General features: G+C 40.1%; 1 protein-coding gene across 4 annotated transcripts; it reads left to right on the top strand.

The window, feature by feature from the left end:
* Positions 1-2,541: 2,541 nt before the first annotated feature.
* On the top strand, positions 2,542-10,427 carry PRPF38B (pre-mRNA processing factor 38B). 4 transcript variants are annotated; one of them, XM_081222717.1, is made up of 8 exons: positions 2,542-3,237; positions 3,551-3,701; positions 3,958-4,010; positions 6,072-6,140; positions 6,421-6,572; positions 6,653-6,713; positions 8,750-8,973; positions 9,221-10,427. In XM_081222717.1, the coding sequence occupies exons 1-8, from the start codon at positions 2,962-2,964 to the stop codon at positions 10,071-10,073; spliced, it is 1,839 nt and encodes a 612-aa protein (XP_081078843.1). In that variant the 5' UTR covers positions 2,542-2,961; the 3' UTR covers positions 10,074-10,427. The 4 variants fall into 4 exon arrangements, with proteins under 4 accessions (XP_081078843.1, XP_081078840.1, XP_081078841.1 ...); XM_081222714.1 differs by lacking the exons at positions 3,551-3,701; positions 3,958-4,010 and having other exon boundaries at positions 2,556-3,237; XM_081222715.1 differs by lacking the exons at positions 2,542-3,237; positions 3,551-3,701; positions 3,958-4,010 and having other exon boundaries at positions 6,073-6,150.
* The last annotated feature ends 6,811 nt before the right edge of the window (positions 10,428-17,238 follow it).

Raw genomic sequence — 17,238 nt, 5'->3', positions numbered from 1 at the left:
TAAGTTAAATATAACATTTTTGTTGTTGTTGTTTTGTTTGGCTTTTTTTTTTTTTTTTTTTTGCGGTACGCAGGCCTCTCACTGTTGTGGCCTCTCCCGCTGCGGAGCACAGGCTCCGGACGTGCAGGCCCAGCGGCCATGGCTCACAGGCCCAGCCGCTCCGCGGCATGTGGGATCTTCCCGGACTGGGGCACGAACCCGCGTCCCCTGCATCGGCAGGCGGACTCAACCACTGCGCCACCAGGGAAGCCCAAATATAACTTTTTTTAATGGGGATAATAGTTATATATTCAGACTGTTTTAGGGATTCATTGAATATGTCAAACACTTTATCCTACTACCTGGTTTGATACTTAGTTTCATGCCACTGAAACTTAGATATCAAACTTCAACCTCTCTACTAAGCTTTTCACTCAGAGTGTAGGGGTAAATGAATTTTTAAAGATTTAGGCAATTAGTAGGATTTGGCAATTAGTGTCACTGGGTAAACTCAATAAAGTTATTACCAAGGCAAAAAATACGCATAAAGGAAGAAGAACTTGGCTCAAAAAAATTTTTTTAATTAATTAATTAATTTTTATTTTTGGCTGTGTTGGGTCTTCATTGCTGCACATGCTCATTCTCTAGTTGTGGTGAGCAGGGGCTACTCTTTGTTGAGGTGCACAGGCTTCCCACTGCAGTGGCTTCTCTTGTTGTGAAGCACGGGCCCTAGGCGTGCAGGCTTCAGTAGTTGCGGCTCACGGGCTCAGTAGTTGTGGCACGCAGGCTCAGTAGTTGTGGCACACGGGCTTTGTTGCTCCACGGCATGTGGGATCTTCCCAGACCAGGGCTCAAACCCGTGTCCCCTGCATTGGCAGGCGGATTCCTAACCACTGCGCCACCAAGGAAGACCCTTCACTGTATTTTTAACTTAGTAATTCATTAGAGGCTGGATCATCTATTTTCCTTGGGAAGTAAGTTGGTATAAACTAATGTATAGAACAACAAGAAATTACTAGGAAGTTAAAAACCACTTCTGAAAGCTTTAGTTCCCCAACGTAAAATAAAGAAGCTAAACAGAACGATCACTTATGTACTGCCCAGCTATAAATATTAATCACTCCAATCATTCATTTCTCATTTATTTTTCCTTGCATTGTCATACCACTGTCTCCCGGTTTACCTCCTACCTCTCTGCTTGTCTTTTCTCTCCTGCTGGTTCAAGTTCATCAAGTGTGGATTTTCCCTAAGGTTTCTGTTTTATCCCTTTCCCCTCCTCTGTGTATAAGCCACAAATTAAGATCTCCACCTTCGAACTTCCTACTTCAACAGTTCCTAGGCAAGAATAAATGATTAAAAGTACCACAATGGGGCTTCCCTGGTGGCGCAGTGGTTGAGAGTCTGCCTGCCGATGCAGGGAACACGGGTTCGTGCCCCAGTCCGGGAAGATCCCACATGCCGCGGAGCGGCTAGGCCCGTGAGCCATGGCCGCTGAGCCTGCGCGTCCGAAGTGCCACGATGAGCAATCAAATAGGATGGAGAATGAAAAACGTCATGGGATTTTGGCAATTAGAATAACACTGAGTGAGCCATCCAAGGTTTTGAGTAGGGAGTGCTGCACTTTTGGAACGATGACTCTGGCAACACTCTGTGAAGAATGAATTGGAGCCAGAGAATGTTATGAATATTAGCATCTTAAAGTGACTTTGGGGTCATAGATGTAACCCTTGGGTTTAAATGTCATTAAATTCCTAATGTTTCATCTTGGCATTCCAGGCACTTAGGTGGCCCAATTCCTCTCTAGTCATTACTCTCCCATACGCATATTTCCTGGCTCCTGTCAACCAGACTATTTACCCTCTAACAAGCTTGACCTTCCCTTCTTCTATATATACTCAGGCTGCTTTCTGTCAATAAAACTGCCCAGTCCATGAATACCTGCAGAAACTTCAGTGCCTTTTGTAGCCTTCTCTTAGCTCCCAAACACCACGAATCTTCTCTAGGTTAACAGTAGCTTTTGAGAGATGAGACCGATTCTGACTCATTCTCGCACCCACCACCTTCTTCCACCTCCTCTATCCCCATTCACTCAGAGTGCATCCGCAGAATGGAATTACTCGAGTAGGGAGGAAAGAAGTCATGTAACAAATGGCGCTACAGGTACAGTTGCTCTTTTAATGCTAAAATGCTTTTTTAACAGCCAAGCAAGACGTTATCCCCTTACTGTTGAATAAATTTAGGCTCAAATAATAAGATCTCCAGTCGGACACTACAGCCCAGCGGAGGACAGAAAGACTGCATTGCAATCACATGAAAGTGTGAGGTCCTATCAGCCCTTCCAAAGAATACGAAAACTGTGAACTCAGGAGACTCGGTTACTCCACAGGAGTCAAGAGTCACGAATTTGCAAGCACACAGCCATGCGAACGCCTTCCTGCTCGGCTTCCGACAGGAGAAACCGGGGCCGCAGTCCAAACATTAAAACATACAAATTGGACCTAAAACCCCACCCCGGCCCCCAAATTCCGAGCACAAACACCCTAAGAGTTAAGCAGCTGAGGCCAGCGCCCCGACCACAGCGTGCCCTGAACGCGCGGAACTAGGAAGAGGAATCGCCAGCCCACCTGGGCGTCTCTGATTGGCCGCCGGCTAAGCTTGGAACTCTGGGGCGTGTGCCGTCACATCCGCCGGGGCCGCCATCTTGCTCCCAGGGGCAGTTGGCGGAAGAGATCGCGCTCCCAGGCCGCCGGCTAGCTTTCTGCTTGGAGTTCTCGCAGCCCGCGATTCGGCCTCTGCTCTCGATCCGGGGTCCATTCGTCAGTGTCCCGGTTGCCCTCCCTCACCCGGCTGGGGCACAGCGAGAAGGCCCCATCTTCCGACGGCGTTCCATGGAGTAGGGTCCCGGACCGTTGTCCCGAAGAGCGATATTGAGCTTGGCCCCCTCCCCCTCCCTTCTCCCTCCCTCCTTCCTTCCGCCGCAACATGGCTAACAACAGCCCCGCGCTGACAGGCAACTCGCAGCCGCAGCACCAGGCGGCCGCAGCCGCGGCCCAGCAACAGCAGCAGTGCGGCGGCGGTGGCGCCACCAAGCCGGCAGTCTCGGGCAAGCAGGGCAATGTGCTGCCGCTGTGGGGCAACGAAAAGACTATGAATCTCAACCCCATGATCTTGACCAATATCCTGTCGTCGCCTTACTTCAAAGTGCAGCTCTACGAGCTCAAGACCTACCACGAGGTGGTGGACGAGATCTACTTTAAGGTACGAAGCGTCTGGACCTGGGAGGTGGGGACTAAGTTCCGAGGAGGGGGTACGGAGGAAACGGGCGAAGGCGGCCCCCGAGGTCTGATCTTTTGTAGGAGGGGGAGGGTTGGGCGGAGGGGGAAGCTGTGGCCAGTAGTCCGCCAGGGAGGGGTCAAACTGGGGCCGCCCTCTCATTTCCTTTTCAGATTTTTAGGGCCGGGAGAGCCCGCCGCCATTGATCTCTCCTCCCCCAATCTCCATCCCGCCCCTGGGGGGGAGTTGGACGGGAGGAGTAGGGGAGAGGAGAAACGAATAACTGAAGTCTCTCCAGTTTACAGCTTTAAATTTATTTATTTTGACGTGGATCTACTCGGCGCCAACTTGTTGGTGCTTCTCCCGCTCACCCCGGGCCAGGGCGTGTATTGACTTCAGTGTTGGCCTCGTGTTGTTGGTATTCACTATCCGATCCAGACAGGGAAATGGTCAGTGTGTTTGTTGGGTGGGGTGGGAGGGTTGAGGGTGGAGAGGTACAACTGGAAAAAGATGTACCGAAGGCCTGGAAATTTTCGCAGCAGGAAGTCAGGAGTAAGTGGTCTCAGTCACCTGTGCATTGGGCTTATTTAGAATTATCTGGGCCCTGGGCTTCTGCGGCAGGGTCGGTGCTGGCTTGGCTGTGCTGGGGAGCTCACCTGGCGCCTCCTCACTGCACTCTTGTCTCAGTTCTTGTTTCGTTAGCAGGATTGACTCAGTCTTGCAGCGAGGCTCGGAGCAGCCCAGGGTCGCAGGTAGAGGTATGCATTATTAATCATGCTCAATCGCCATAAATGCATTTCCCTGGTTAAATGAATGGCTAATTAGATATTTTTTTTTTTTTGGCCACTGGTTTTGGTCTTTTCCTCACGAATTTGGTAGGTTTTCTCCACTTACCTGCAAATTATGTAGTTTTAAAAATATATTCCAGGCCTCCTAAGGTAAATTTATATTTTAAAGGATATTAATAAGTCTTAACAGTCTTTAAATACTTAAACTAGGACATCTGATATAATACAATCCATTTTGCCTGTATTGACTCTTAAAAACACTTGACAGACCACATAAAGTATTTTCCGTGACTTGAATATATGTAGAGGTGTTAAGGAAATTTTCTTTATTTGCTTTTAGGTTTTGTTTTGTCCCCCTTTTCCCCAATTAAGGCCTATTGAGGGATTTTGAGATATTAGTTAGTTTTGATATAAGATCTTATTTTGAGAATACAGTTCAACTTTGGGTATATAAAGTAAACTGAAATTTTGGTGTTCTCTTACAAGAGTATTGTAAGTAATTGTAATACTGTGAACTAGTTTTTTTAAAAGGTAAGGCCTTTTTCAGAATGGATACAATATGGCGAATATTTAACCCTTAGCTTTATTTATGTAGTAAACTTCAATCTGTTGAAAATAGGGTTCCTGCTCTTTTTGTGGCAGGTTCTGTTTAATAACGTAGGCAGGTGTTAATGCGATAGAGGAAAAGCTTGTTTTCAAATTTCACATACTGTGTTTTGAAACACTTAAGATTCTACTACAGATTACTTAGATTTAGTTATAAAACTAAAGACTCGGGTTTTGTTGTCCATATCAAATAATCATTGAAATACGTAGGCTTCCAATTTTGTAACTCGATTTTGTATGGCATCCACCCCTTTGTTTAGCCTTTAAGGAATTGAAACATCTTTTTTACAGCAAGCTGGGGGAAGAAGATGAAACAGTAAAGCAGTGCAGTAGTCCACTGAACAAAATAGTGTAGTGCTTACATTTAAATGCATGCTTTTCTGTCTGAAGCCACTGAAAAAGACTGGCGTGTAATCATGGGTGGGTGGAAATAAGGTTTTAGAAATAACATAATGAATGAACAGGATTTCATTTTTGTTGTTTCAAGTTGAGAAACAAATATGGATCTTATCTTTCTAAAATACCTTTGTCATATCTGTTGTAGATCTAATATTCTTTCTTTGCTGTTTTTAGGTGAAGTATGTGGTTTTTATAGGGTGCCCCACCTTAGCAAAGACCTGTATTTTTGAGTATACTCAACATAACAAGTCACAGTTTCTCAGTTTTTGATACAGTTGATACAGTTTATATTCTGGGGAAAAATTGAATTAGTTCCTATAATTAGGCTGAAAATAAAGTATACAGTAACAAGAATGACATACGTGTAGGTATGGCCTTTGTAACTTCATCTTCAGTCAGGAATGAACGTAATGCCTGTGGTTTTAAAAAAAATTTGTGAATAAAGTTCCATGATTTTTCATCAGAAGTAATTTCTGTTACTGTTTTAGCATGCTTTTTTCAAGTTTCTTCCTTATTTTATAATGTGGAATTTTAAATCACCATAAAATTGAAATATTAAGCTTATTTGAAAGGTTTTTTTGGAATAAATACTTAAACTTTGTTAATACTTTTTGCTTTAAGTTGGAGCATTAAATCCATTTTAAAATGAGAATTATTTTTTAAGCAGTTCATAATAAAATACAAAATTGATTATCAATTTTTTTTTTTTTTACAAATGTATGAGACTAGACATTTCCTGTCTCCACATGTATCTGCTCTCTACAAAGCTACTTTAATGGGATTTCTGCTGTAAACCTGTTGAGGTTTTGTTAAACCCTAGTAGCTTTATTGATGCTATTTAAGCAGTTTTCAAAGATGGTTTACATACTTAATGTGTGTAAACAAAATATATACATCATGTCAAAATACCCAACTTCCACACTTTTAGAAGAGCTGCTCTATTATGGATTGGGGTTTACTCGAATCATACTGTTTAAAAAAATTCGAAGTATGAATGTTTGTTGTGTTTCTCTTTTCTATTTTCAGGTCACACATGTTGAACCATGGGAGAAAGGAAGCAGGAAAACAGCTGGCCAAACAGGGATGTGCGGAGGGGTAAGTAGAAGTACGTGCATTTTTCAGTTTTTCTGTGTCTGATAACTAAGTTTATGTTCAGAAAACTGAAAGCCCTTTAGTTTCATACCAAATTACAATTAGTTTGTGTTTTTAAAAAATCTAAATTCAAGTGTTCCGTGGGGTTAGAAAAACATTTTTTTATGCTCTGTTTTCAGTTCTGGACTATATCTTGTTACTAATACCTAACAGGATTAATCAACTGGTTCTAAGTATCTTTGTTAATTATTTTACAACTCTTTCTTAATTCCTTTCCTTAAAGGTTCGAGGCGTTGGGACAGGAGGAATTGTTTCTACAGCTTTTTGCCTGTTATACAAATTATTTACTCTGAAGTTAACTCGCAAGCAAGTGATGGGTCTTATAACACACACAGACTCTCCATATATTAGAGCCCTTGGATTTATGTATATAAGGTGAGACTGCATTTCTCTACATTTTCAGTAAATACCTCATTTTAATTGACCTAAGCCTAATCACTCTTTCATAATTCTAGGTACACACAGCCCCCTACAGATCTATGGGATTGGTTTGAATCCTTCCTTGATGATGAAGAGGTATGTCAACAAGGGTAATAGTTTTCTTCTGATTACTCTCATTTTTTAATAATCTTTTATATATTGGTGGTTTAACATCCTCCAGAATTTTCTGTGCTTAAATTTATTTCACTCACATACTTTTGGAATTAATGTCCTATTACTAAGATTGGGGTGGATTTTATATGTCTTAGGTTAAACTTCTTAAGTTTGATTCTCACATTTCAAAATTGTTTAGATGTATTTTGGTAACTATTAAAAATTTCCCTTCCTAATTGTTCTGTGTATTGTACTGATCTTGACTTGTACAGTTGATAGTGAGTTTTTTAAATTGGCCATACTCGAGCTTGAGATGGTAAGACATGCACATAGAAATATTAATTATTGGTTTTTTTCTGGAACTTTTCAGTTCTTTATCCTGTAACTTCTTCCCAACATTAATACTCCCACTTGCATAGGAATGCAGAATTGAGGAGCTGGGTGGAACTTAAATAGGCTAGGGTTTAGATGATTTGTTTGAGGTGATCAAAATATTTCAATTCTAGCTTTCTAACTCTTTTATACTATACATTTTTATAAAGTTAGAAGGAAACCTTCTCTTTAATAGTTTAGATTTTTTTTTAATTATGAAACTAGCTTGCCATTCAAGCTTAATAAGGTTGAGCTTGTTACATGTGTTCAGAAAGTTACGTTAGAAAACATTACTGTGTCAGATTTAAATCATACATGTATTAAAGTCCAAGATCTCAAAAGAATCTTAACAGTGAGCACTGTTGTCCATATATCAATCCCCACCACTACTTTATGTTTTAAGGTTCATAAAGTAAACTGAGTGGTGTTTTAGTCGACCTGTTTAAAACGTTTATCCAAAGAATTGGTTGAATTAAAGGATAGTTCTAATGGAAATTTTTCTAGTGTGTTTTTATTATTACATGCATAGCTAAAAATTCTCACTCATGTAGACATGGAGAATTTTTCTCTGCATTTTTTTGGCCTATTTACGAGCTGTTTAACATCTCAGAAGAGGCCAAAAGTGTGTTAGGTGATAAATCACAATCTATAAAGTTTTTTTCTTTTTAGGTGAGATTTTGCAGGTTGAGGCGCTTTTCCCTTCTATATTTAAAAAGCATGTCCCGCTTCATAATTGGTATTAGGCTTGTTTCTGAATGCTTCTGTTTAATCTGTTTTTTATTGTGTTTACAAACCTGAGGCTCTCTGTTTAAGCTAACTTATTGTTTTCTTCCTTAGATATCTGCAGCGATTATATTTGGAAATACTGTATATCTGAACACTTAAATGTGTGTGAGTGCAAGCAGTTTTACCTTTAGCTCTTGTTTTCCTGTTTAGATAACAAATCTCACTTTCCTTGTGTGCTTGCACTATAGGTTTGGGACTGACAATAGCTGACTAACATGTCCTGAGCTGTGAGAGGGCATAGCAAGAAGGCCTTCATGCGGTAATGACCCTTTTCAGAGACAATGGTCATCATGGATTATGCGTTTCCAATTATTTGTTCATTTATTTATTTTCTACATAACTCTAAATTAGAAACCTCACTGCTTCATGGCAGTTGGTTTGCTATTGCTTCCAGTTTTATTAGGGCTTCATTTTATATTAGAGCTGTTAAAAGATAATCTTTAGACAGGAATTGTTTGAAGTAGTTCATATGTAGCTAGGTTACACTGCTAGGAATGATGTGTGCAAACGTGTCCACAGAAATAAAGTATATACTTAGTAGGTATGTGGAATGTAAATTGTTGATTGTTCCAAATAGTTTAGTAATGTAGGGGGGTGTTTCATATTCTTGTTAACTGAGTGAAGTCACTTCTCTTTCTGTCCATGAGGCTGCAGGATTTATTCTCACCTGCATGCACACACTAAGCCCAGATATTTCTCTGTACCATTCATTACCAGATTAGAAAGGTACACAAATTGAAATTTTTCTGTTAGAATTTTTTTGTATTTGAGATTCCAGAGATGGTTATATTTTTATAGTATTCTTGTGTTTATTGAGATAATTTTTTTTGACGGCCAGGGTATCTTTTGTGTTTCTGTAGGACCTAGATGTGAAGGCTGGTGGAGGCTGTGTAATGACCATTGGAGAAATGCTACGGTCTTTTCTCACAAAACTGGAGTGGTTTTCTACCTTGTTTCCAAGAATTCCTGTTCCAGTTCAGAAGAATATCGATCAACAGATTAAAACCCGACCAAGAAAAATCAAGAAAGATGGAAAGGAAAGCGCGGAGGAAATAGACAGACATGTTGAACGCAGGCGTTCAAGGTGATGTGACTCTTGAGTTACACTTATTTTTAAAATATGCTTTACACAAAGGTTCTGTTTGTCACCTTTTCCCCACTTTCTGCCCTTCAGGGCATTTTCCACAAAATTATGCATCTGTAAATGAGAACAGGCAAATATTTTGCTTTAATTATTCTTGACATGTAACACTGCTGGAAGTTAAATTTTTATGGTATGTTTTATTCATTCAAGTTTTCTTCTCCCCCTCCCCCACTTTCCTAAATATTAGGTCTCCAAGGAGATCACTGAGTCCACGGAGGTCCCCAAGAAGATCCAGAAGTAGAAGCCATCATCGGGAGGGCCATGGGTCTTCTAGTTTTGACCGAGAATTAGAAAGAGAGAAAGAACGCCAGCGACTAGAGCGTGAAGCCAAAGAAAGGGAAAAAGAAAGGCGAAGATCCCGAAGTATTGATCGGGGACTAGAACGCAGGCATAGCAGGAGTAGGGAAAGACATAGAAGCCGTAGTCGAAGTCGTGATAGGAAAGGGGATAGAAGGGACAGGGATCGGGAAAGAGAGAAAGAAAATGAGAGAGGTAGAAGACGAGATCGTGACTATGATAAGGAAAGAGGTAATGACCGAGAAAAGGAGAGGTCAAGAGAACGGTCCAAGGAGCGGAGAAGTAGGGGTGAGGTAGAAGAAAAGAAATATAAAGAAGACAAAGATGATAGGCGGCATAGAGATGACAAAAAAGATTCCAAGAAAGAGAAAAAGCATAGTAGAAGTAGAAGCAGAGAAAGAAAACATAGAAGTAGGAGTAGAAGTAGAAATGCAGGGAAACGAAGTAGAAGTAGGAGCAAAGAGAAATCAAGTAAACATAAAAATGAAAGTAAAGAAAAATCAAATAAGCGGAGTAGAAGTGGCAGTCAAGGAAGAACTGACAGTGTTGAAAAATCAAGAAAACGGGAACATAGCCCCAGCAAAGAAAAATCTAGGAAGCGTAGCAGAAGCAAAGAACGTTCCCACAAACGAGATCACAGTGATAGTAAGGACCAGTCTGACAAACACGATCACCGAAGGAGCCAAAGTATAGAACCAGAGAGCCAAGAAAAACAACATAAAAACAAAGAGGAGACTGTGTGAAAATTTTTTGTAAAAGTGGATCACATTGAATCCTATAAATGTTGGGTTAAATCTGCTTTTTTTTTTCCTCCCAAGTTGAGATTGTGCAGTAGTTACACACTCTTCAAGCTCCCTGTAGGCTGCATTTTCATTTCCTGTTTTGTGTAGGGAAGTGCCTTTGTAATCCCATTTATTGCATTGATGTTTTCACCCAACTGTTTAGTTTGATACATGATGCACAGATTGTTCTTGCATTTTATTGTTTGTTTTTGAGATGTACAGTCTGTACATATGTCCTGAAAATGTTTTAATTCCGTTGGCATGGTTGCCATGTTGGTTAAATTTGTATAAGGCAATAAAATGCCACTAATTCTACTTTTGTTTTGTAGGTGTGGGATTATGGTTTGTGTACTGAAGTTAGCATGACTGTGCTTTTCGTAATAGAATGCTAAAAACTATGAAAATGGATCTTGGATGTCTATTATAGGAGAATTTCATGCTTTCAGTGTACATGAAGGCAGCAGTTGTAGGATTAACATTCTTGTCCACTGTATATTATCTTGGAAGGCTCTTGTTAATATGTTAAACCTAATATTCTCCACAGTTAACTTTAGAGAGAATTTAGAAGTTAGTTTCTGATGCAGAGGTTTCAATTAGGCTGTGATTTGATCAAAAGTCCTTTTAGCATTCTACCTCAAAGGGACACTATTAGTATGCCTAAAATTTATTCACTTAGTTTTCCTTTTTTATTTGAAAAAATACATGACATATAATCTTTTTCTTGAATTTTTCAGAGTTTAAAATACTATATAAAAGGAGAAATTAATGTCTAAAGCCTAGCATTCTTGCAGCAACCCTATACTGACATGAAATTGGGAGAGGGTGGGGCAGATGAGTAGAGAAATAGATGTAAGCCTCAAGCTTCCAAAGCATTTTTATAAATGGAAAATACTTAAATTATGAAACAGCTTGATATAGTGTCCTTTTTTTAAATTCAAAACTTTTTTTTATTGATAATGAAGATTGCTGTTTGAGTTTTTAAACTTAATCTAGAACAGAGAGTATTAAAAGTAATGCTATGCTGCATTATTTAAGATAATCAGCAAATTATTTGATAGATTGTTCTTATGACTTGTATTCTGATTACAGAGAAGGATCATGAGTGTGGAATAAATACTGGATTAAATCCTTTATCCTGGGTGTTGGCTTTCCCCCATTTGTTAATATTTATAAGGTATTTTTACTGTGGAAATAGAATGTTAGTAGAGTCACACTTTATGTAGAGGATATCTTAGCACCCAGATGACAAGTGAATTTTAAATGTGTAGATAGAACTGGATGTATGTGATAGCCAGTAATCCTTACTACAGTTCTTAATGGCAGTTCCCTTTGTCCTTGGGTGTTATGTGTGTCACTAGGTTGTTTTTTGGATTGGATGATTACTTAATTTCACATCAGAGGTCCTTATTGAGGGACTTGTATTACATATTAGAATCATTTAAAATCTGGACTTGAAGGAACTTTTAAAAGATAACTCATCCATTTCTTTTTAGAACAGAGAAATAGAGGTCCAAAGTGATTTGTTCAGTCATTGCTAGGACTAAAAGTGAGTCTTCCTCGCAATGTATACCATATTAACATTTTTTTAAATCTCACTGTTCATATTGGCCAACTGATGGGCACCCAGAAGCCACCTTGCAAAAAGTGTTAAATGGAACAGGAATACATTTGGAAAAGCCCTTCATATGTGGGCTTAACATTTGTACCTACCTAACTCCAGAAAAATCTCGTTAAATGAAGGAATTCTATGAAAATGCTATGTTTTTTCTTTTAAGAGTAGAATATTCAGTCATCTTCTAAACTGAGCATCAAGTGAATTAACACTACACATGTAGAAATTAGAAACTGTTCCTGAGTGATGAAAGCCAGTAGATTTTATCTTTGAAAAATTTAGCATACCTAAATGGATGGTGCTACTCCTTTGAATATAGTTCTACCTGAAATATAATTAATTCAGTGGTGTGTTTTGGTAAAAAGTGGAAACTTTTAAATAGAAGGGAAAATATCACACAGCATTTGATTTCTTTTTAAAGTTTGCTTTTGAGGAGCATTTTGGTATATAGAACATGTAAATAATACTAGTTAATGCCAGATATATGCATGACTTAATTTGGAGAGTAGCTTTCTAAAAGACTGCAAAAACAGGTGGCTCTGAAAGGTGTCTCAGGATTGTTTCTTGCAATCTGAGAAAACTTAAAAAGCTTTTGATAGTTTAATATAACTAGCAGCCTCCATCCAGTTTTCTCAACTTATTAAAATGATTTCACCTTTCCATGTATCAGTATGTTTCATCTGTGTTCTAATGTTCAATTTGCAATTAAATCCTATACATGAGCTAGTATATTATCAGTCGAGATTTAAATACAAAATTTGCATTTTAATACTCCCCAATTTATAATCTATTACTTGGATTTAGTTCTTCTAAGGTAGTGTGGTTCTTAACCTGAGTTATAGGCCCCTATTTAGGAATCTAATGAAAGCTACAGATTTTTCAATCTGTGATTAGGTATTTTGTAGTTAGGAATAAACAGCAAATTTGGGACCTGAGAGTGTCCCAAAGGCAATAGATGCTGCAGTGTTTTTTACTTAAAAGACAAAGTGGGAGGGAAAAAAAGCTAATGGCATTCACTTAATTCCCTTCCGCCTGAAAGTTGCTCTTTATGAATAGAAGTAGTTTTTGATTTGAACAGTTGGAAATGAGGCCCAGACACTGGCAGTTTATAAGTTTTTCAGCTGATTTCCTGTGTGCAGCCTTGATATAAACACTGGTCAGTTCTCACTGATGATATTGTTCAGCTGGTGGACTTTAAGTCGGTTCTGGTCCTGATCTGATTCTATCATCTTGTTAATGTTGGATTCAGCCGTGAATGGCTAACGCAATGACAGCATCTAAGAGCTGAAATTATAGGGAAGGAACACTTCCTGATAGTCTGAAATTCCTTCATCATATCCTGTGAGGTCTCCTTGAACCTTGCAAAGAGTTCTGAAGTGGCATTTTTCACTTTAGGATCATTGGCCATCAACATTTGTCAACTGTAGCAAACATGACAGCATGAATACAATCAACTGGAAACCTTTACCATTGTAGCTGACTTGAAATCCATTATTCTGTTTCTCAGAGCATTGATGGTTGAATTTCTATTACATAATCATGATCCATAATGTATTGCACAGGTAAAATGTATTCAGGTTTGGGGGGGGGGTGTCTTTTCAGCCTACTGGAAAAATGAGTTACACTTGTTCAAGATAAACAGCTGACCTTTTTTGCATTTCATGTAACATATAAGCCATGACGTTTTATTACAAGAATCAGGAAAAGTAGGGAATTCCCTGGCAATCCAGCGGTTAGGACTCCTTGCTCTCACTGCCGAAGGCTTGGGGTCAATCCCTGGTCGGGGAACTAAAATCCCACAAGCTGCGTGGTGCGGCCAAAAAAAAAAAAATCAGGAAAATCCTCATGTACGCTTGCCTGATCTGCAAGCACCTGAAGTCCGCTAATCTATAAAGCTTGTGTTCCTTTGTCAGTACTTTTTCTAGCCACTCTGAAGCCGAATTATTTCTCTATTGAGTCAGTGGATTTAGCCACCACCCACAAATAAATTCCTAACATTTTGAATAAGTAAAGACAAAAAATGACAGTGCTTGCCGGCAAGAGAAGTACTCTTGCCCTCTCTCCTTCCCTGCTATTTAGAAATTCTGAAATCACCAGTGTCCTTGATATTCAATAGTACCAAAAGAGGAAATTTCTTAGATGCTGGACTCATCTAAGCCAATCCAAGTACTGATCCAGTGAACATTTCTTCTGGAATGAAGTGCTCTGTCTCTGACCCCTGTTCTGGAAAATTGCATTATACTGAGCCTTGTGTAGGGACCACCACTGATTTGTGGATGTGCTGGTTATCTATTTCTTGGCTCCTAAGTCCACCCTTCATTGCTCTGCTTTGTGATACAGGAGATGAGCCCTTTAAATATTTCTCTTTTGCCTGGTGGCAAGTTTTGTTAAGCTTGTCAGAAGGTGCTGAAGGGATGCTGCAGAAGAAAGCTTCTCTTCCTGGTTCTTGTGTGTTTTCGGTGTGTTTTCTTTTTTCTTGCTTTTGCAGTGTGTAGGGGCCAGTGGCATGTAGGACACCCAGTGGCACCTCAAAAGGGTGTTTCCCAGGAGGTCCACTGGTGCCCCTGCCAGCTTCCCAGCATGTCTTGGTGCACCGCTGGCAACTTCCCAATAAGTCTCGGCACACCCAGTGGGGTGCCTTCCTAACTAGTTTTGTTGACAACGCCCTCCTCTCCAGCCCTGGGCTTCAGTGGGTCGCAGCCACACCCTCTCCAACAAAATCTGAATCTCAGCCTTGCAATGGAAACTTCAAAACTTGTTCCTTCGTTGGGTCCTCTGCCTCAGTCCTAGAGGTAGTGGCTGCTCCTATAGCCGCTATTTCTGTATTCTTAAGAGCTTTCTTTACCCTTAGTAATTAATGCCCTGTTGCTCTTAGTAATTCTTTTTATAAAATTTTCCTTGTTCAAATTACTGTGTGTTTTCTGTATCCCCCCTGACTGATACAGTGGATTAAGATACCAGTCATAAGGGAGCCAGTTAATTAGTTTGGTTGATAACCCCTGATGTAGTCCGGTATAAAGGACTCAACCCAGTAAGTTTGTTGAGAATTATGTAAGTGAATCAGATTGGCCCCTTCTAGAATTTTGACAGAGCTAAGAATTGTCCAGTCCTTAGAAGAATGGACAAGACTTGTATAGCTGTGATATGAAGAGGCTCATGTGAAAGAGATACCACGATAAATAACTACCCTGAAGCTGCCTCGCTTCTTGCTGGCTTTCTAGTGTTTTTTGTTTTCCAGTATGGTCAGTGGGTATTCTTGCCATTTCTCTGTTTCCCATAAGATAGCCTGAGTTTCTCTTCCTTGGAACCATGAGCCTAACTCTAGTTTGTTTTATTGTAACCACCAGGGATCCCTGATCAGTGAAGGTCTTCCTGTCAATTTCCTTGACATTTAATTCTTATCTGTCTGCGCTCGGCACCAGTAAGAAAATGTCATCTACTTGATTGGACTTGGCAAGGAAGTCCAAAAAGAAGTCCTAGGTACAATTCCTTTTCCTTGGCAGAAATGGTCTCCCCAAAAGCAAAAGGGGGAGGTACAGGTATAGTGGAAGGATGGAGTATGAATGAGGACAACCATAAATCTCATAGTGTCCAGTCTTTTCCTAGACAATCAAGTCTACTCTGTATTCCTTCTATATCACTAAACAATTCTTTTTATTTCCCCTACTATGGGTATTTCAAATCTTCACTAGTTTCTTAAGTCCCCTACTCCACCTCCATACTCATACTCACTTCACGTAGAGACTATCAAGTGGAAAGTCCCTATACTTGCTGCCTTCTCTTCCCCAAACTATAAGATTAGCTGCAGTCACATCTATCCCATTTTCCTCCTTACTTCTCTCTCTTTATCCTTCTGTTAAATGTTGCAAATTCTGCCCTAAGCTTATACCTTATGCTTATACCTTATTCATTCATTCGTGTGGCAGAGACTGCCCACTGTTAAGTCTCCATTCTTCCCTTTTTCCATAGCAATAGAATTTTTTGACTGTGTATGCCTTTTTTTTTTTTTCCTTTCAGCTCAGTTGACATAGCCATGAGACCAACTTCTGACCAACAGGATGTCAGTGGCAGAAGGAACCTTTCTTAAGAGCTTACTAGCATATAGTTCATCTTTTCCCTCTCCTCTTACTGAATTCTGCTGCTTAGAAATTTGATATGATACCTGGAGCTTTATCTTGGATCAATAAAAAGAAGGCCTCATTCTAGAGATAACCAAGTAAAGAATTGAAAGGAGCCTGGGTCTCTGACTCCATGGACTAGACTTGCCATACACTCCTGGATGCCCTGCTCCAATATTTTATGTCAGAAAGAAACTTCCGTCTAAGCCACTTTCTTTATAGGTTTTCTGTCACTCTCAGCGAAACAAATCCTAGCGTTACAGATTTGAAATCTGGAATTGTATACTAAGTAACAAAAACTAAAATATTTAACGTTGGCTTAGTAAAGGAGGTTAGATGTCAAGAAACGTGGACACAGGTATTGTGGGTTAGAAAGCTGATGGATGACTTGTTATACAGCATCCTAACATTTTCTCTCTTTCATTCAAACCCCTTGTCTTTATCTTTTTTTTTTAACTTTTTAAAACATTTATTTATTTTTGGCTGAGTTGGGGCTTCATTGCTGCGCGTGGGCTTTCTCTAGCTGCGGTGAGTGGCGGCTGCTCTTCATTGTGGTGCGCGGGCTTCTCATCGCGGTGGCTTCTCTTGTTGCAGAGCACGGGCTCTAGGCGCGCGGGCTTCAGCAGCTGTGGCTCACAGGCTCCAGAGCGCAGGCTCAGTAGTTGTGGCGCACGGGCTTAGTTGCTCCACGGCATGTGGGATCTTCCTGGACCAGGGATCAAATCCGTGACCCCTGCATTGGCAGGCAGACCCCCAACCACTGCGCCACCAGGGACGTCCTTGTCTTTACCTTTTATTTTTCAGCCCTTCTCTTGGACTTTGGGTGATTGACTAATCTTGATTTTCCTAGTATTACTCCATTAGTACACTAAGAATGTTTAAACAGACTCACTCTTATTGTTTTTTTTTTTTTATTTTAAACTTGATTTTTTTTTTTTTTCTGGCCATGCCACGCAGTTTGCAGGATCTTAGTTCCCCAACCAGGGACTGAACTTGGTCCTGGCAGTGAAAGCACTGAGTCCTAACCACTGGACCACCAGGGAATTCCCTAAACAGACTCACTCTTATAACTGCTTCCCCTCTTCATCGTCTTAGCTCCATACCCCTCAGGACCAAAACTCAAGCATTTACTGCTTTGCGGAGTCCCATTCCTGAAAGGAGAATTTCAGACAGTTGGTAAACTCAGTAATTCAAATTTTTAAAGTAAATTTATATTACAAAACAACTGTTTTATATGCATTGTTTCCCCATGGAATGGCTCAGCAATAAAACATAACCTGTTTGAAAACAACTAAGAAGTTGACATTAGCCAGAAATCAGTTGCTAACATAAAATCATTGTACTTCCAGATCATTGTTTCTCCCTCTTCCCTGAACCTCCCAGCTCCTCTAAAGTT

Source organism: Mesoplodon bidens, assembly GCF_964165515.1.
Source record: "Mesoplodon bidens genome assembly, chromosome: 2".
NCBI classification, from domain to species: Eukaryota; Metazoa; Chordata; class Mammalia; order Artiodactyla; family Ziphiidae; genus Mesoplodon; species Mesoplodon bidens.
Note: the sequence above shows the minus strand (reverse complement) of the source record. Positions and strands in the feature narration are given on the sequence as shown.

Coding starts and splice junctions, on each gene's coding strand:
- PRPF38B (XM_081222717.1), top strand. CDS start 2,962: ATGGCTAACAACAGCCCCGCGCTGACAGGCAACTCGCAGCCGCAGCAC. Junction 3,238..3,550: donor TGGACGAGATCTACTTTAAG/GTACGAAGCGTC, acceptor AAGTCTCTCCAG/TTTACAGCTTTAAATTTATT. Junction 6,573..6,652: donor CTTGGATTTATGTATATAAG/GTGAGACTGCAT, acceptor TCATAATTCTAG/GTACACACAGCCCCCTACAG.